Below are 20444 nucleotides of genomic sequence, written 5' to 3' on the forward strand. Positions count from 1 at the left end.
TCTAAACTTCCTTCTCTTCTTTGTATTTTAAAAATGCTTCATTGATGCTTTTCTTCTTTCTTTTTTTGCATTGTTATCACTTTTCTCCTTCCTTCCCCACAACTATTCTTTCTTGAATAAAACCTCTCTCTTATTCCTGGGGCCTATAGAGACTCAGCTGTTCAATTTTGGGGTTTTGATGGCTCAGAGTGAGTGTAAATGTCAATTGTTTCTATTCTGGTCAGAAACCCTGATTGATTCTTTTGGGAAGTTCAAGAAGGTTGTCTCTTATCTCAGTTCTTACCTTGTCTTAAGCTACTGAATGGGTGTTGCCTTCCACAAGAGGGACACCTGGGAAAGACCTTATGATAAAAAGGTTTCCTGGGTCATTTCCAGTCGTTCTGATCTATGTCTTCCCAATGGACTCCAACGAGTCTGGAGGAGAAAGAAAATGGCAACTTTGAGGTTTCCTGTCTCAATTAAATCCTAGTCTAAATGTTAGTCTTCTGATGACCTTGGTCCTTTTCAAGAATGAAGGACCAACAAAAATAAAAATGGCGGCAGTCTCTTGTAACTGATGTTTCTGTGGCACGTTAAAGGGGCTTGTTTAGCACCAGACCGAGACTTTGGGCCAGAATCACAGAATCTCTGAATTGGAAAAAATAATCTCGTCCAACACAAACAGAACCAAAAAGTCACTCTACCACACCCTCCTCAGACCCTTGCATGAAGACGTCCAATGAAGACAATCCTCCTGAGGCAGCCCATTCTACTTGATTCCCAGCTCTCAACACAGTGTCTAGCATACAGTAAGCACTTAATCAATGCTTACTGACTATAGGATGATAGTTTTCCCATCAAATATATAAATTTGTCTTTTTTCCAACTTCTACCCTTTGTTCCTAGTTCTGCTACTGGGAAAAACCATGAAACTATTCTGGGTCTCAATTCTTCTCCTAGCGTTTCAACCTCTCCCACCTTCTTTTTGGCTAAATGCTTTTTCCCATCCCGAAGCCCTTTGAAAAGTCCAGGTACGTGAGTATAAGAGCTTCTCTTTGGATAGACCTGCCTGAGGGAACACAATGAACTGGTCCTTTATCTTCTCTTCTCGTGGACTAGATATCTCCACGATAATGGGGCCCTAGCACATTCCGGACTACGCTGTAAATCCCTGGAAATGAGGCATTTCTTTGCCATGAGTCTCTGAGAGAAGGTCCCCCTTTGATATGGCCCCCAAGCTTTGCTTATCATTGGAGGTGCTCCTGAGAGAAAACATGTTTCTTGGACTGGCGCCAATCAGTCACTCAAGATTATTTGTTCAGAGATTGAGAGGTTGCTGCTCTGGTGGAGGAGAATTCCTGAACTGTCCTCAGACAATTGCATTCATTGAGGAATCTACAAGAATTAAAAAAAAAAGTCTTTCTATATTCTATATTTCTATATATGCTATTTAAATATATTCTGTGTTTAAATAGCCATATTTGACATGCAAAAAGACCTTTGTTAACGTTGTGATTATGAAAACCAAGTGCCCTGAAATGAATATATTTTAGAAGTCCAGCTGTTGAATTAAATTCATTGTAAAGTAATAGAATAGTAGATGCAGACTTGGGAGTCTGTGTGTTAGTTAGAGCACTTAGTATAATGGAAAGATTATGGCTCTGGAATTAGAGAATCTGGATTCAATTTCTACCTCTGAGAACTTTGGGCTGGTGACTTGGTTTCCCTGGAACTTACTATCCTCCTCGCTGTCAAATGGAGCTAGATGCTTTTGGAGGTTGCTTCTAGCTTGAGATCTTGGCTCCTTCTGCTCTCTAGTTGGCCCTCACAAATCAATTCACACTTGATGTTTAGTTTTCATCTGAAAAGGGGAAAAATACTGTTCTTGTTGCTCACTTTACTCACTGGTGCTAAAAAAAATATTTCTTTGTAAATTTAAAGCACTAAGCTGTGGGAAATGTGGAGAGACTGGAAGATGAAGGCTTTTATTGGGTAAGAATGAAAGAATTTAAGTTAATTGCATTCTTTGGACAGAGTGATTAAGAAGTCACAAGAAACAGCTGAGTGATGTCTCCTGAGGAGGCTGGGCCAGTGGCACCTGCCCTACCAGGAAGTCTCCTGACCTGGATCTCTTCTTGGAAGCAAGCTAGAGAAGCGGAAGAGATAGACTCTGAACTCTGTGACCGTGTGTGGGACCAGGAAGAACGGCTTGCTTGGCTATACTTGGTCCACCCAGGCCACAAGGGTCATTTTATAGATGAGGAAATTGAGACCCAGAATAGTTGCATGGTTTTTCCCAGTAGCAGAACTAGGAACAAAGGGTAGAAGTTGGAAAAAAGACAAATTTATACTTGATAGGAAAACTATCATCCTATAGTCAGTCAGTAAGCATTTATTAAGTGCTTACTGTATGCTAGACACTGTGTTGAGAGCTGGGAATAAAGAAGAATGGGCTCCCTTAGGAGGTTTGTCTTCATTGAAAGTCTTCAAGCAAGGGTTTGAGGGGGGTGTGGTGGGGTGACTTTTTGTTTTTGTTTGTGTTGGACGAGATTATTTTTTCCAATTCAGAGATTCTGTGATTCTGTGAATTGTGTTTGTAGTCCAATGTCACACAATGAAACTCCACAGATATAAAGTGGAAATTACCAGCACTAATTATGTGGCCTTGTGCAATAAATTAATGAATTTTCAAGGCATTCTTGAATAAACTTTGGATAGAAAATGCCATTTGCAACCAGAAAAAGAATTGGAGATTGAATGTAAAACAACACATGCTATGCCCACTTCTTTTTCCTGTCCTCAGACAACTGCATTCATTGAGGAATCTACAAGAATTAAAAAAAAAAAGTCTTTCTATATTCTATATTTCTATATATGCTATCTAAATATATTCTGTGTTTTTTTCCCTCTTTTATGGTTTTCCCCTTTTGTTCTTATTTTTCCTCTCCCAACATGATTCATAAATCTGTGTTTAAAAAAGTTAATAAATGTGTTTAACCAGCAAAAAAATAAAGCAATCAATAAGTTACTAACTGAAAAAGCATTTATTAAGTGCTTTCTTTGTTTCAGGCAGTGTGCTAAATTCTGATGACACAATTACAAGCAAGGCAGACAATTTCTGCCCTAAAGTAGCTTTTGTTCTAATAGAGGAAAGTAGCACGTAGAGATGAATGGTGTTTAGGAAAGAGATTTTGGACAGGAAGTCAGAATGAATGTTGAATGGTAGGATTGGTTTGCTTACTGTACTCTGAGCTAAAAGTGGAATGTATTGTTCCATATCATTCTGTACAACTTTAAAAAGGCTTTTCATCTAGTTTGCTGGGATCCATTCCTTTTTCATTTCTTCCACATGCACGGAGGTTATTCTTATATGGATTTTTATAGAGATAAAGATTTTGTAGTTATTGTTATTTTATTGGTTACTTTTTCTTAATAACGTCCCTGATTTCTTCCGGATGTTTGGTTATCTTCTCTTATTGATCTTATCGATTGAGCCAGCGATGACATCAAGCTTTTGTCAATTTTAGTTTGGACCTTCTCCCCATATACTTGATCCAATTTTTATTTTTTTTTAATGTAATTAATATTTCCTCATAACATGCCAAGAAACTATGCTGTTCGAATCGAAATGTGGTGACTTTCCTGCCATTAGTTGAAAAATGATCGCTTATGGAATCTTGACAAATCTTTTCCCCATTTTATTTATTTCTTGTTCTCCTTCCAGTTTCTTTCTCAGAGTCCCTCCCTGTGTTCTGACTTAATCGGATCTTCACCAAGCTCCTGTAGACTTGATTTCCCCTTTACTGTTTCTCATTATCTTTTGAGACAACACTACTTGTAATTTTCCATCATTGTTTTTCACAAGGTTGATAAATGAGTTTATATTCTAATTAGTTTGTTCTTAATGGCCATATAGCTCTGTTTCAAGTACCACTTTCTGCCTTTTCTGGTCTTTTAATTTCTAAAACCTTCCTTTTGAGATGACCATTCATTTGCTATGTATATATTTTATATGTAACTAAATGCTATATATGTATTACACATACATACATGTTATATGTATCATGTTCACTTGTGCGTATTTTATATATTACATGTTGTCTCTCCTATTACAATATAAGTATTTTGAGACAGGGAATTTTTTTTTGGAAGTCCTAGCACTTAGCACATTGATTGTAATGTAGTAAATGCTTAATTAAAACTTGTTGAGTAAATGTGTTGATTGCTTGGCAGTGAGATCAAACATTTTCTAACTAAAGTAGTCTGTTGGTTCTTTTGGTAAACTCAATTAATTTACATTGTTTAAAATTCCTTTGGAAATGATGTTTGTGCTGTTGTCTTGATTCCACTTCTCCTTTTTCAGCCCCATCAGCTTCAGACAGGTGGGATTGGAGTCCCTTCAATGGCATGCTATACCTTTTCACAAGCCCCCTCACTTGTATTTCATATATAAATTTTCCCCCAGCTTTCTGCTTCCCTTCTAATCTTGTCTATATTAATTTTGTTGTATAAAATATAAAATATTTTATATTTGTATAAAAAGGTTGTATAAAACCTTTTTAATTTAACATAACCAAAATGATCCATTTTGCATTTCATAATGTTCTCTAGTTCTTTTTTGGCCATAAATTCAATTCCTTTCTTCTCCACAGATCTGACTGTCCCTCGTTCTCCTAATTTGCTTATAGTATCACTCTTTATGTCTAAATCATGAACCCATTTCAACCTTATCTTGGTATAGGGTGTTAGCTGTTGTTCAAGGCCTAGTTTCTGCCACACTATTTCCCAATTTTTGAATGTATTTCATTTTCCTTGAGCAATCATTGTGTGGAATTGATTTGAAAACTCCCTTTGGAGATTAGAAGTTCTGGGAACAAGGAAAATTGTCAAAGAATCTGAAAAATGAATTGCTGTGAGAAGTGGTACCAAGTAATGGAAAGAGTGTTGTATTTGGAGTGGGGTGGGGAGCTGAGTTCAAGTTTTGGCTCCAATGTACCTTTTGCGCTCATAGGCCTGTTGTTTTGTGAGCCAGATGTGGATTATTGTTAAGCACCTTCTCTCTGAGCTAAGTGAGGGGGTTGATTCTTCCAGCTGTTAATCCTAGCATCCTTTTGTGCTCTGGTGGAACCTTCCAGTCCTAGCTCCACAGTAGGATAGCTGACAGCATTATGGATATTTGGAGAAATAATGAAAACTCCAATTTTTTTTCTCATGAGCCTCTGTCTGTCCTTTTCACTCCTAACTCCATCTGTTGTACAGATTTATTTCACTTCTGAGATTTCAGAGACATATTGATTTAGAGAAAAGATTTTAGAAGTCAGAGTCCAATTGTCTTCCTTTACAGAAAAGGATCCTGATACACGATGAGCCAGTGTGTCTCTGTCAGGTTCACCCCAATACCAATAGTGAGTGCCACAAACTGGGATTTCAGTCCAGCTCCCCTGACTCAAACCTAATGTTCGCTGAATCACAGTTTCATCCCTGGGGGTGCTCTTATTACCGACACAGCTCCCAGCTCCACCGTGACTTGGTTACTGAGCTCTGAGAGTTGCTCTGGCCAAAGTCCCCCCAAACACCCGCTCCCTTCCTATCTGGTGAACATCCAGATTATGAGCTTTCTTGCAATTAATGAGATTGGTCTTTGGAAAATTGCCAAACAGTTTAGCTCAGACCTGGCAGACTTTTGGCTTGGCTGCCTTAGTCTCCAAGAAGCCAAGGTCGCTTTGATTGCAAAACGAGCTGTACAGGAGGCCTGCCCTGTCAGCTAAAAAGCATCTCCTCTCTCCTGGTCTTCTTGCGAGACTTCTGTACTGTACCCAGGGCGATCAGCCTCCTCTCCTGAGCAGTAAATTACTGGACTTCCATTTCCTAATTAGATCCCCTCCCTAATTGGCTCCTTAGGGCAGAGACAAGGTCTTTGGGAATGATCTACTCTTGCCCATCTTGATGAGGGCAGTGATTAAGGTAATGTGTGTTATAATTAGTTCCGTGGGGCAAACATCAAAATGAAGTCTGAGGGATTTGCTTTTGCTTAAGTGACTTCCCAAGGTGCCCTGTGATGACTTCCCGGGGAAGGTCAGGAATAATTGCAAGTAGTTTAATAATTATAAGGCTTTCAGACTGTGGAAGATTGGGGTATATAATGGTACATTTATTTAGTTGCAAAAAGCTATCAATTGTATACTGCAACATATTTAACATATATAGGACTGCTTGCCATCTAGGGGAGGGGGTGGAGGGACGGAAGGGAAAAATTGGAACAGAAGCAAGTGCAAGGGATAATGTTGTAAAAAAAAATTACCCTGGCATGGGTTCTGTCAATAAAAAGTTATTATAAAATTAAAAAAAAACTACCAATTGGTTTTTCTGTGTAATAGTTTACAGACCTTTAAATGTTAAAAACAAAACAAAACAGGATAATCATAGGAATTTCTCCCAGGTTTCTGTTGACTTCAATTTCACTGAAAATCAAAATCAGTCAGCATCATCTATTAAATACCTACTGTGTCCCAGGAATTGTGCTAAGTGCTGGGTATACAAAAAAAGGCAAAAAATAGTCCCTGCCTTAAGAAGCTCCCAATCTAAACGTGAGAAGAGAAGATTTGCTGGCATAATGTTATATAATTAGTATTCTTTCTTTGTCTTTTGAGAGTAAAGGATTTTTTTGTTGTTAAAAAAGGAAAAAAAAACGAGAAGAAAGAAATAATGAAGATACTGCTGCTGCTGAAGTATAAACAGAGAAGAGAAGATTTAGGCAGAGTGTTATATAATTAGTATTCTTTCTTTGCCTTTTAAGAATAAAGGATTTTTTGTTGAGTTAAAAAAGGAAAAAAATGAGAAGAAAGAAAGAAACAGTGAAGATGCTGTTGCTGTTGCTGTTGCTGCTGAAGATGATGTTGAAGAAGAAAAGGCAACATGACGTCATGGCTGGCAGGCTCACTTCAGAGTTAGGAAAATCTGGCTTCAGATCTCACCTCTGAATCATAGTGGTTGTGACTGACCCTAAGCAGGAACTGTGGTCTTGGAAGGGACACAGCAGGTCTGGAACATAATCAATTTGGGAGCAATTTGCTCTGCTCTGGTAGAGGAGGCTCCTCACGCCAGTGAAATCAAGAAAAAACACATAAAAGTGCTAGCTAGACAAAGGGCGATCATGGGACTCTAGAATTAGAGTTGCTTGGATCCTTTTTTTATTGTTCAATCATTTCAGTCATGTCTGACTTCTGTGACCCCATTTGGAATTTTTTTGGTACAGACATGAGTGGTTTGCCATTTCTTTCTCCAGCTCATTTTATAGATGAGAAAACTGAGGTAAATAGGGCAAAGTGACAGGATGACTTATCCAGTATTGAATAACTAGTCAGTGTCTGAGGATGAATTTGAATTCAGGTCTTCCTGACTCCACACACTGCATTTTATCTACTTAGTTGCCTTATCCAGTATTGAATAACTAGTCAGTGTCTGAGGATGAATTTGAATTCAGGTCTTCCTGACTCCACACACTGCATTTTATCTACTTAGTTGCCCTACATTTTACAGATACATAGAGTTAAAGTTTTCTTGTAGTGCCTGGGGGCTAAATGGGGCCAGCCATTTCTTCATTTCTATCCTGGCCTGAGTATAAAATTCAAATGCAGATTCTTTTGACTCTAAATCTGTTGTTTTTATTTACTCTACCATGCTATCTCAAGAGAGAATGAGACTGTTGAGATCTTTGGTTAGGGAAGCATATATAGCTGCAGAGATGAGTTTTTTCATTGGTCTCTTCTGTATAGCAGAACTCTAATTAGCTGGCATCTATAGAACTGGAACCCTTATGCATGTAGTACTGTGGAACCTATTAAAATGTTGTTCAGTTGGGGACAACTAGTGCTGCCAACAAAGTCTTCTACAAATTCCAGGAAATCATTTTGTAATTGGGAAAGGTATTGAGATTAAAGGAGTGCTGTAAATTCACCTTAAGCTGCATTACCTCCATCCATCAAATGTTGACTAAAGTTTACTTCATTAAGCATTTGGTCTTCCTGAATACGTGGTCACCAGGAACTTCAGTTCAGTACAGCAGACTCTTCCTTGTGGCTAGTCAGTCAACAAGCATTTTTAAGTACCTACTATGTGCTCAGTACTTTGTTGTACTGGGTGGGTTTCTAACTCCAAAATTCAGAGGGTCAGGGAAGTTAGATCTGGAGAAAACCTTAGTTCAGTAGGAGGAAGGAAATTTCCCTGGCTTACACAACTAGAAAGATCTCAGGAAGCTAAGTGTGACTCCAAATATAGTACTCTCTTACTATCCTCCAGCTGTTGTTAACCTGTAGACCCAGGGAAATTTTAGAGGTTTTCTGAGAAAACTAATCCATTCAGTAGGCCAGTCTATGACTTTTGATCTCATTATAACCCCAAACATGTCATTTTTAATGTTGATAGTGCTTGGATTTTGCGAAAAGAGGGATAGTGAAATGTGCTTAAAGAGATTATCTTTGGATTGGACTCAACCATGGGGGATACTGAGTTGGGTTTCCAATAGACCCTTGAAGGTCATGTCAAGCAATAACAAGGAGGAAAGGTGGTGGGATTCATTTGTTAGGGTATTGGGATTCAGTACATGGGTTACCAGCTTGAGAATTAGGAAAACTAGATTTGTTTCCATCTCCACGAAAGTTACTTTGCTCCCTGTACATGTTGACCTTAGGTCCACAAAGACCACGCCAGCAAGATGAGAGCATTGGCAGACTCAGTCATCTGGAAAGGTATTGTGTGGAGGCCTAGAAGTGCACTGACTGGAACATTCGAGCTCAATGTGGAGAATATCATCACTATTTCGATGGCAGGGATGTATTTTTTCCCCCTGCTTTAATAGTATTTTATTTTTCCAATTACATTTAAAGATACTTTTCACCATTTACTTTTGTAAGATTTTGAGTTCCAAATTTTTTCTCCCTCTCCCCCTTATTTCCCTCCTTCCAAGACAGCAAGCATTCTGATATGTTGTACATGTACAATCATTTAAAACATATTTCCACATTTGTCATGTGGTAAAAGAAAAATCAGAACAAAAGGGAAAAAACAGAGGATGAATTTTTGGACCCTGAATGTCTTAAAGACTATATTCTAAATCAGTGGTCGTCAAAGTGTAGTCCAAAGAATTGTTGGGGTCTCTGAAACTCTTTCAGAGGATCCACAAATTCAAAATTATTTTTTATTTCTAATATAGTAAATAGCTAGAAATATAATCCATGTGAACAAAAACTCTTTGAACAAATCCTCGATAGTTTTTTTTTTTTTTTTAACAACATGAAGATACTGAAAACAAAAGTTTGAGAACCACTGTAATCTAAATGATAGAGAATAGGTGGAAAGACCCAGGTGGAATGATTCATTCATAGTGGAATGATTTATTTATAGACTCTGAGAGAATTAAAAAGGGCCTCACAGGCCACCTAATGTAACCAAGACACAAAAGGAATTATCACAATAATATCCTTGATAGATGCTTCTGGGGGGGCCTTTTCTGTGCAGATACTCATGCAATATGCTAATGTACTGATACTATGACAGATCCTCAACCATTTTTTGTTTCTGTCACTTTATAGATGACTTTGCAGGGAGTCAGAAGGAGAGGAAGCTCTTAAAGTAGGATGCATCACACACTAGAAGGGAGGAAAGGATGGAGCCATTGGTTTTTGTTTTTGTTTAACTTAAATATATATATTTCCCCTAATTACATGTAAAGCAATATTTCAATTTATTTATTTATTATTTATTTATTTATTTATTTATTTATTTATTTACTTACTATACACGGACATTCACTTTTTTTTTTATACATATTTCTATATGAATTACGTTGGGAGAAAAAAATCAGAACAAACCATGAGAAAAAAAAAGAGGGAAAAAAAAGTGAACATAGCATGTGTTGATTTACATTCAGTCTCCATAGTTCTCTCTTTGAATGCAGATTTCACTTTCTACTGCTGAGAAGAACCAAGTCTATTATGGTTGATCATCGCACAGTCTTGCTGTTGCTGTGGACAATGTTTTCCTGATTCTGCTTATTTTACTCAGTATCAGTTCATATAAATCTAGGGCTCTCAAAAATCAGCCTGTTTATCATTTTTAATAGAACAGTGATATTCCATTACTTTCATACACCATAACTTATTCAGCCATTCCCCAGTTGATGGGCATGCACTCATTTTCCAATTCTTTGCTGCCATAAAAAGAGCTGCTATTCTGGGTCCTTTTCCCTCTTCTGTGATTTCTTTGGGATACAGACCCAGTCATGGCATTGCTAGATCAAATGCTAGATCAAAACAGTTTGGTTATCGCTCCACTATGCTTTCCTGAATGGAAATTCAGTTCACAACTCCACCAATAATGCATTAGTGTTCCAGTTTTCCCATATCCCCTCTAAAATTTACCATTATCTTTTCCTGTCATCTTAGCCAATCTGATAAGTGTGAGGTGGCACCTCAGAGTTGTTTTAATTTGCATTTCTCTAATCAATAATGATTTAGAACGTTTTTTAATATGACTATTGAAGGCTTTAATTTCTTTATCTGAAAATTGTCTACTTTTATTCTTTGATCATTTATCAATTAGTGAATGACTTGTATTCTTATAAATTTGATTCAGTTCTTTATATATTTTAGAAATGAGGATTTTATCGGAAACACTTTTTCCCCAGCTTTCTGCTTCCCTTCTAATTTTGGCTGCATTGATTTTGTTTGTGCAAAACCTTTATAATCCATTTTTGCATTTCATAATGTTCTCTAGTTTTTCTTTGATCATAAATTTCTGGATGGAGGCCTTTGTGCTCTAAATTGGCTGTAGCTTTTATAAGCCTGCAGGGGACATAGTGCTCTTTCATTTCTTGTTTCCGTGCCTAGTGCAGCCAGCACTTTGGGAGTTGGGGATGTTGGGCTTTTCTGTATGGTGGCACAAATATCTCAAATTTTTGGACCTTTGTTAGTAGAATGTCTTAATTTTTCATTGAGGTCATCTGCTGCAGCTCTCCTACCATTCTTTTGAGGTTTCTCTCCTGACTTGGAAAAAAAACAATTACACAATGCAGTCACCACACACATCCAGTATTATGTGCTACCTTCCAAATCTGTGGATATAGCAAGGTGACCTAGTGGTTAGAGAGCTTCACTGGGAATCAGATCTACCTATATTCAGATCCTGATGGCCCCATTACCTGTGTAACTGTGAGCAAAATCACGTAACAGTAGTAACAGTCATAGCATTAAGGTTTGCCAATATTTTGTCATTTTATCTTCACAACAACCAAAAAATGGTAGATGCAATCATACTCTTCCTTTTACTGAGGAGGAAACAGAAGCTGAGAGAAGTTAAGTCTCCTCCTCTGTAAAATGGTTTATGGTGAGGAACAAATTCAATCTCCAAACTTTCAGACACAATAGAAATATTGGCAATTATTATTCTTATGTGATACTTCTCCCTACTCTCCGTCCCTCATACTCACATCCATCTATCAAGAGAAATGTGTAGCTAATCCTCTGTGATCTGGTGTCTATACTGACAGTTATAATTAATCTAAATTCACTTCTCTTTCAATGTTGTTTTCATTTATATTATTATAGCCGTTGTCCATAGTTCGTTCATTTCAACAAGTCTTCCCATGATTCTCTTAATACTTTGAAATCATCTCTCATAAGTAGTAATTTGAAAGCTAGAAAGGATCTAAACTGTCATTCAGTCTAACCCTTTCAGCATAACCTGGGATCACAAAACTAGACAGAGTCCCAGGTAGGATTTGATTATGGATCTTTTTGACTTCAACTCCTGAGCAGTGTCTTGTTTACTCTTTTATCTAGAGACAATATTTCCTTATGTTCATATACCGTAGTTTATTCAGCTATTACCCAATAAAATGGGCACCTTCTTTCTTCCTAGTTTTTGCTATAAAAGTACTGTTGTGGATATTTTGGTCTATCGTATGTCCATTAAGGAGATGGTTGGATCAGTTCTCTTTGTATTTTTACCCATGACTTTGGACTACATGAGAGTATAGTGTTGGGCTCCTATATCTTGTTGTAACGAGACAGACAGAAAGAGACAGAGGGACAAAAAAAAAAAAAAAAAAAAAAAAAAACAGAGATAGATATGTATTTATCTATAGAGAGAGACACACACAGAGAGACACAGAGACAGACAGATACACAGCCTTTCTGGGTGCTCACTGGCTAGTTTCAGGACTGTCTCATGACACTCACCATCCCAAGGACAGAATATTACTTGAATATTACATAATCTTGTATTTGTGCAATCAGGTCCAGGAATGTGCAGAGGCCAAATAATCACCCAGTTCATGCCCCCAGGAGCATGATTTCCAAAGTGTAATGACCAGTTTATAGGCCTGTTATCTCTGGTAGGTGCCCAGGAAGACTTCAGGAGCAGCAGCTGCCTCGTTGACAGAGTTGGTACTTAATAGAGGCTTAGGGACTGATTGATTAGAGATCATCTAGTCTAAGTTCTTCACTTTTCAGGTGAGGGAACTGAGACCCAGAGAGAACATCTGGTTAGTAAACGGCAGAATTGAAATTTGAGACCAGATCCTCCAGATGTGACAATGTATCATCCCTCCTTGTGGCTTCATCTTTTTGGATACTTTTAGCCTGAGGTTCTTAATCCTCAAGGAGTCCTTGGATAGATTTTGGGGCTGGGAAGGGTGTCTGTGAACTAGGATGGGAAAAACACGGACATCTTTATTTTTCATTAAACTCTTGACTCAACTTAGCACCTTCGGTTCTTTAAGAACAATCTGAAACGGGTCTAGGAGCATCAGCAGCAGATGACCTAAGGAATCCAGTCATTACATAAGGTTTAGAACCCCTGCTTTATCCTTTCTTTGGATCTGTCGGCTTGATCCTAGTTTAAATATTCCAACTGAAAGTTTAACTTTTCCCAAACTATTTTGTCCCACTGGCAATGAATAGGAAGATACAAGGGACTCTAGCACCCTTTGAAGGCAGATTCATTGGCCATTCCAAGATCCACCTAATTATTTCTACCTTGACAGAGCTAGGAAAAGAGAGTGGATTCAACAGGAAGAATTCAGCAGTTGTCTTGTCAATAACAAGGATATTTCTCCCTCTCTTTCTAGATTGAGGAAACCCGGCTCAACATCGACAAGATCGCAGAGAACGTGGAAGGAGCTAAGAAACTTTACAGCATCATCCTCTCAGCACCAATCCCAGAACCAAGTGAGTGTTCACTTAGAACTGATTTACCATGAGGTGTTTCTTTCTACCTGGTCAAGTCCCAACAGATACTGCTGGCTTAATGATTATAGAAATAGCATCTTCTACTTTATATTCTCCTTCTGGTTCCTATTCTACTTGTTTAACTTGTCTCCATCACTCACTTAATATCCATCTTCTGGCAGACAAGCTTCCTGCTGTTTCTCCCTCATATGGGCTATAGTGCTTTCCCATCTGTGATTTTTTTTTAATCCCTTTACTCCTCCCCACCCCAGTTTTTTTTTTAATATTTTATTTTAGTTTATTTAATAATAACTTTATATTGACAGAATCCATGCCAGGGTAATTTTTTTACATTATCCCTTGCATTCGTTTCTGTTCTGATTTTTCTCCTCCCTCTCTCCACCCCCTCCCCTAGATGGCAAGCAGTCCTATATATATTAGATATGTTGCAGTATATCCTAGATACAATATATGTTTGCAGAACTGAATGGTTCTCTTTTTGCACAGGGAGAATTGGATTCAGCAGGTAAAAATAACCCGGGAAGAAAAACCCCACCCCAGTTTGTTAGCATCGTCCTAGTTAATCCAAATATGAGCCATTCTCCAAAGCCCAAACTTGCCTTTTCCATGAAGTTTTCCTAACTATTCCAGCTCTTCTAGAATCCTTCCTTTGCAGAACTTCTAAAATGTTCCCAGTCAAAATGACAGTTTTTTGTACTTAATTATGAAACATAATTATTTCGAGTGTGTTTGTCTTCCTTTTCTGAAATGATTGTGAATTCTTGAGACCAGGGACTATAATTTATGTTTCCTTTGAATCAAAGTGTTTATGACAATATTACAGATTTTGGAATTAGGGAATCCTAGGTTTGGAGTTAGAGGGAATCTTAGGGTTTATCTGATCTAGCCCCTTTATAATTACAGAGGAGGAAGCTGACCCCAGAAGAAAGACGTGACCTGTTCAGGGTAATAGATACAGATCATAGATATAGAACCAGTCATAGAGTGGGATTGGTGAATGTTAGTTGGATCTTCTTTCATGAGTAACATTCTCTCTTCTTGGTTCTTTCATTTTCCTTCTCTGGGTCTTAGATGAGGAGTCTAAGGAGACAGGATTATTGATTACTGAGGATCCTTTTCTCAAGCTCATGTGATAAATACTTTGGTTCTCCGAGGTAGACTGGGAGCACCAGCTTTTCTCCATTGATGCTTCTTACATCTTTCCCCTCCAATTTTTTTTCCTCTGCTTCTGTGTCCTCAGAAACAAAGGATGACCTGGAACAGCTAACGGCGGATATTAAGAAAATGGCCAACAGTGTCCGGAACAAGCTAAAGAGTAAGAAAGAAACCGCCTCTGAGACCCTTCTGATTTCTAAGTACTTCCTTTCCCACTCTTGGGATCCTGCTCATGGCTGACTGTGTCTCCCTCCCTGTTACCCCTCTGCTTCTTGACTGATCTGTATTTTTGGGAATTGCTCCTTGTCTTATTTCCCAGGGACTCTTTGTAATTTCCCCTTTGTGTGGCACAGGAGCCACTTTCTTGGAGGCATCATGGTAGGTGTGATGGGGGGGACAGATGACGATGGAACTATTTAATTTGAGGTGGCGCTGCTCTGGGAAATGACATGATTTCTCACTGGGGAGAGGACATGACTTGATCTGGGCTGGGTTACGGAGCACTTTTATTTTAGTGACAGTTGTTTGAGGTGGGGAGAGTTCTATTGTTTTGTGCCCTTGTAGAACATGTCCATGGTTTTATAAAGTCCATTCATAAACTGGAAAGCATCTAGAGTGGGACAGCTAGGGAAATAAAGGCTCTTGAGTTCATGTTGTATGAGGATTGGTTGAAAGAATTTGTTGGGGATGGAAAGAATGAGACATTTGGTGGGAGAGTGCTGATGAGAGCTGATTATGATGTGGAAGAAGAGTTAGAATTATTTTCCTGGACCAAGAGGGCAAAAGTAGGAACAATGGGAAGAAGTTTCAAAAAGGCAGATTTAAGCTTTTGGGAAAAGTTTATTTTGAGGAGAGTTGTCCAGAAGGAGAACGGATTGCCTTGGGAAGTGTGGAATTTCTTCTAGTTGGGGGCTTCTGGAAAATCTGGATGCCCACTTGTTTTGTTGCAGAGACAGTTATTTTTCAGGTGTCGGTTGGGCTAGATGGCCCGTGAGATCCCTTTAACTTGGAAATTCAATAACTCTCTGATCCCTTTCCAGACATGGAGAGGCACATCGAACAAGATGAGGTGCGGTCATCGGCAGATCTGCGGATACGGAAGTCCCAGGTGCAGTGGTTAGCTTCTTGCCTTTGCTCTCATGGGATAAATCAGACAGTTTTCACTGAGTATTTGTGGGGGCTTAACTCTATGCTAGGTGATGTAGAAATAAAAGAAATATATAGTCCCTGTCCTTAAGGTGTTTATAATCTGGCCTACATGGAGCAACACTTTAAAAAGTCAGTCAACTAGCTTAGCATTGATTAAACGCCTATTGTTTGCCAGACTCCATGCTAGTGTTGGGGATACTAAGAAAGGCAAAAAACAAATGGCCCTTGTCAGTTTAATGGGGAAAACAACAATATATGTAAGCAAGATATGGATTGACAAAATATATTCAGGGTAAGTGGGGGTAGCCGCAGAAGGAAGGCCCAAAGTTTGGGAAGGGCTGCAATCACAGAGTTCAGAGGGTATTTGTAGGCTTTAGAGATGGAAGGGATCCTAGATGTGACCTAAGTAATCTAATTCCTTATTATAAAAGAGGAGGTGCTGGGATCCCAGAGACATGAAGTGACGTATCAGTCACCTAGCTAACAGAACTAGCAAAGAGCCAGGATTTGAATTGAATAGCAATAAATAGAATGTTTTGGAGGATCATAAATACTGTAGGAGTGGAAGGGAGAGGTCAGTGGGAGCTGGGGTGATAAGGGCATGTGCCATGGAGGATGGAGAAGATTTTCTCTAAAGTGGGGGTTCTTAATCTTTTCATGTTCTGGACTCCTTGGGTGATCTGGGGAAAGCCTGGAGATCCCTTCTCAAAAGCATGGTTATAATAAGCAAAAAATAAATGAGGATTTCAGAGGAAATCAATTATACAGAAATTAATCAGTATAAATATATATAATTCAGTTGTTCAATCATTTTCAGTCATGTCTGATTCTTTGAGACCCCATTTGGGGTTTTCTTGACAAGGATACTGGAGTGGCCTTTTCCTTCTCTAGCTTATTTTACAGATGAGTACATTGAGGCAAACAGTTAATTGAGTTGCTCAGGGTCCCATAGCTAGTAAGTGTTTGGACCAGATTTGAACTCGTGAAGATAAGTCGTCCTGATTGTAGGCGGGTCCATTGTGCTATCTAGCTGCCCAAATATATATATATACACACATACACACACACATTATATAATATTAAATAATAAATATGTCTAGATACATATTAAACAACACGTAAATTATATATAAATTAATTTATCAATATGAGTTCAGCATAATTTGTTTAGTTATTAATAGTCTGTTGTTGTTGTTGTTTTAAGTTCATGGACCTCCAAGTAAGAACTCCAAAATTCTAGACCAAGAGTCTAAAAACTTTTGATAAACTGAGAAGAGTTTTCTCTGGGTTTCTGGTGTAGTCAGAGATGATATCGGATAAAAGGAGGCTGGATCTCTGAGCTAGGAACATAGAACTGTCAAGTTAATGCTGGACAAGAAGTCCGGAGACTATTAGTCATTCCATGTCCCACGCAAATGATCTTTCACAAGTCATTGCATCTTCTTGACCCTCACTTTTCTCAAATATAAAATGAAGAGGTTGGACTAAGCCTCAGAAGGTTCTTCCAACTCCGGAATTGGGATTCTGATTGCTCAGTGGATAGAGCACTGAATTTGGATTGAAGACCTCAGTTCAAATGTTGCCTCGTAGACTTATTAGCCATATGACTTTGGGTAGCCATCTCCCTTATTTTTCTTCGTCTATAAAGTAGCAGATAATAATAGAAGCTGCCTTTCAGGCTTGTTATGAGGATCCAATTAATTAATATTATTTGTCAAGCACTTTGTGAAGCTTAAAATACTTTATGAATGCTCACTTTTATCTTGACTTGATTTCTAAGTTCTAGGGAGCCACTGTAGCTTTTCTTTCTTTCTTTCTTTTTTTTTTAAAGTATTTTTTAAAGTAAAAACTTAAGTTTTTAAGTATTAGTTATTTTGAGGACCATTATTCTGCAAGCTCTGTGTAAGATGGGTTGGGGTAGAAATTAGAAAAAGAGAATTTTAGAGACATCTGGATTTGGAGTGAATCTTAGATTGGGGAGGCAATGGACACACAGAAGAAAGGATCAATGTGAGACATTCTGAATCCACAATCTTGGTTCTTGGCTGGATACTGGTTGGGAATGGAAAGGGAAAGAAGAGGATCCAAAGCAGAGAAAGAACAAAGACAGAAGTGGCTGAGCTTAGGGCCCTCTCCAGTCTTAGGGGGATTGTATTAAGGCATTGAAAGATTTCTCATGGGAGCCCAAAGAGGAAGTACGGACACCTTGATGGGTATTTGTGGTGGGAGAGGAGGGAGGGAACACGTGTTTATTCGGCTCTATTCTGTGTCAGCTGAGCTCGTGACAGATTAGATCTTTGGAGGATGTGGGAAGAGCAGATGGAGGGACTGAGGGCACCCACCCGCAGCATCTCACGCCTCCTCCCTCTCCCTACAGCACTCGGTCCTCTCCAGGAAGTTTGTGGAGGTGATGACCAAGTACAATGAAGCCCAGGTGGACTTCCGAGAACGCAGTAAAGGGCGCATCCAGAGACAACTGGAAATTAGTAGGTTTTTGAAGGGGACATGGGTCTCTCCCCATTCTACAACCCCCCTTTTCATGGCCGCCCCATCACCCGCCACGGCCTGGTGGCCTTGGCCCAGGCCAAGTTTCTGCTGCCAGCCCCAAGCGATGTTGTTTACCATGGCTTGTGCCCCTCATCCTGGAGAAAGTGGAGAAGACAGGTTCTAGCTCCATTACAATTTGGAATCGGAGACCTAGACCAGTGGCGCATTTGATCTGAAGACTCCACTTTAGGTGTCAGGGCCTGGGCTTTCCTTCTCAAGATCCAAAGCTTTTTTTTTTTTTTTTTTCTTTAAATGTATCTTTACTTTAAAGTAAAAAAAAAGTCTTTACTCCTGGCTCTAAGCAGCCATGAAATTTTGAATTCTCTTTTTCTCCTGGGCCTAGAGTGTCCTAGTACTTATAGGATTGCTTAGGGCTAGAAGAGACCTTAAAGGGACCCTCCCCACTTATTTGCCCTCTCATTTAACACATAAGGAAACTGAGGCTCCAGGAACATTCCCTGAGGTCCCCCAACTAGTACGTGTCAGATTGACTTCAAACCTCATATATTCAAACCTTCTGTATATTCTCTGTACGATGATGTTCTTCCTGGTCATCTGACTTTTAGTCTAGTCCCAGCAGTGGAGAGGGAGCACCCAGTGGATGCACTAACCAAAAGCTTTGATTTTTACCCTGGATTTTACAACATGCTCCTTTAGGCCTGGTTTCCAGGACGCCTGTTAAAGGATCTTTTCTGATCTTTTGTGTCTGACACTCTCTTTCCTTTGGGCTAAAGCTGGCAAGAAAACCACAGACGAGGAACTGGAGGAGATGCTGGAGAGCGGGAACCCAGCCATTTTTACTTCTGGGGTGAGTGTTCTGAGAAGAGGGGGATCAGGCGGGGAATGGCTAGCCTTGATGGAGTGGGGATCCACCAATCAATCGCAAGTGTTTATTAATCACCTGCTCTGGGCCAGACTCTGTTCAAACTGCTGGACAGACAAAGACAAAGAGGAGGCAGTTCCTGCCTTTGAGGAGCTTAGATTAGGGCCTAGCCTTAGGGGCAGGGAACTTCGGGAAAACACAGGCAAGAGTTGGGAGGATGGGAAAAATAAAGCACAGGATGCCTTTGTGCCCATTCTCCTCCTGTCCCTCCCAGCTCTCAGGGACTGCTGAGGGCCTCATTTTCCTACAGGGCTCAGCCTGGATTTTTCATGTTTTCCTTTGTCTCAGCAGAATTAAGTGAGATTGTAATGCTGCTCCAGGGCTGGGTCTGGACCTTATTGCATCTCTGTATCCTGAGCCCTGGCCCTTGAACTGGAGGCTATGGGGTGTGCTGGTTAGAGAACCAGTCTTGGAGGCAGAAAAACATTTGTTCAAGCCCAGCTCTCCTTTCTCCACCTCCCAGCTTCCTTCAGGAGTCATCTTGGATCCCTCTTTTGGCTGTTTCTAGGATGTGGAACTTTGCTGGTCCTTCCCCTGGCTCCCAGGGCTAATTCTCTGAGATTACCTTTCATTTATGCCATATATATTTTGATGGAGTTGTTTAGGTATTGTCTCGACTCCAGTAGAATGAGATTTCCACGAGGAGGGGGAGAGTTTTTATCTTTTAAAAAAATCCCCAGCATTTAGTGCAGGGCCTGGAACACAGTGGGTGTTTAATAAATGCTTGTTGACTGACACATATGGGCCCTCGTGATCCTAAGTAACTCTATCTTGAATGAATGCCCCAGAAGGCAGAGAATACGTATTGGGCTGCATTCAGATATGAAAGGTCCCTGCTGGGAATTCCCTCCAGTAAAATGACTCGTTGGACTCCCTAGGTAGAGAATGCTGACCTTTTGTGAGGGGTGGGCTTGGGCTATCCTAAACCTAATTGGGACCTGGGACTTTTCCCCCCATTGTGGGGGGTTATTTTTAATAAAAAAAAAAAATCTTTCCACTGATGAAGAGCAGCTACTTGTGTCCTGACGGGTTAGGGCAACCAGGGGTTAAGTGACTTGTCTATTAAGTGTCTATGGCAGGACTTGAACTCCAAGGCAATTAGAGACTCTATCTACTGTGCCCTGTTCCTTCTTGCTGTGTACTTAGTAGGTGCTGAATAACAGTTTGAATAAAGCGTGTGTGTGTGAGTGTGTGAGATAGAGACAGAGAGAGAGAGAGAGAGAGAGAGAGAGAGAGAGAGAGAGAGAGAGAAACAGAGAAAGAGAAAGAGAGAAAGAGACAGATGTCGGAGACAAAGAGAGACAGAAAAACAGAGACAGGGAGAGAGAGGGAGACAGAGAGAGAGAGAGAGAAAGAAAGAGAGAGAGACAGACAGAGAGAGACATAGAGAGAGAGAGAGAGAGACAGAGAGACAAGAAAGAGAAAGACAGAGACAGAGACAGATGTCAGAGACAAAGAGAGACAGAGAAACAGACACAGAGAGA

The 20444-nt window shown here is 39.5% G+C and overlaps 1 protein-coding gene across 5 annotated transcripts in view; it reads left to right on the plus strand.

The window, feature by feature from the left end:
• The window catches only part of STX3 (syntaxin 3), a 50114-nt gene that overhangs the window by 18935 nt on the left and 10735 nt on the right, over positions 1-20444 (plus strand). For all 5 annotated transcript variants that reach the window (XM_051967056.1, XM_051967057.1, XM_051967060.1 and 2 more), the window contains exons 3-7: positions 13106-13205; positions 14467-14541; positions 15422-15489; positions 17908-18016; positions 18812-18885. In XM_051967056.1, coding sequence (XP_051823016.1) covers positions 13106-13205; positions 14467-14541; positions 15422-15489; positions 17908-18016; positions 18812-18885 — 426 coding nt within the window. The remainder of the gene's footprint in view (positions 1-13105; positions 13206-14466; positions 14542-15421; positions 15490-17907; positions 18017-18811; positions 18886-20444) is intronic.

The sequence above is a fragment of the Antechinus flavipes genome, chromosome 6, assembly GCF_016432865.1.
Source record: "Antechinus flavipes isolate AdamAnt ecotype Samford, QLD, Australia chromosome 6, AdamAnt_v2, whole genome shotgun sequence".
NCBI lineage: Eukaryota > Metazoa > Chordata > Mammalia > Dasyuromorphia > Dasyuridae > Antechinus > Antechinus flavipes.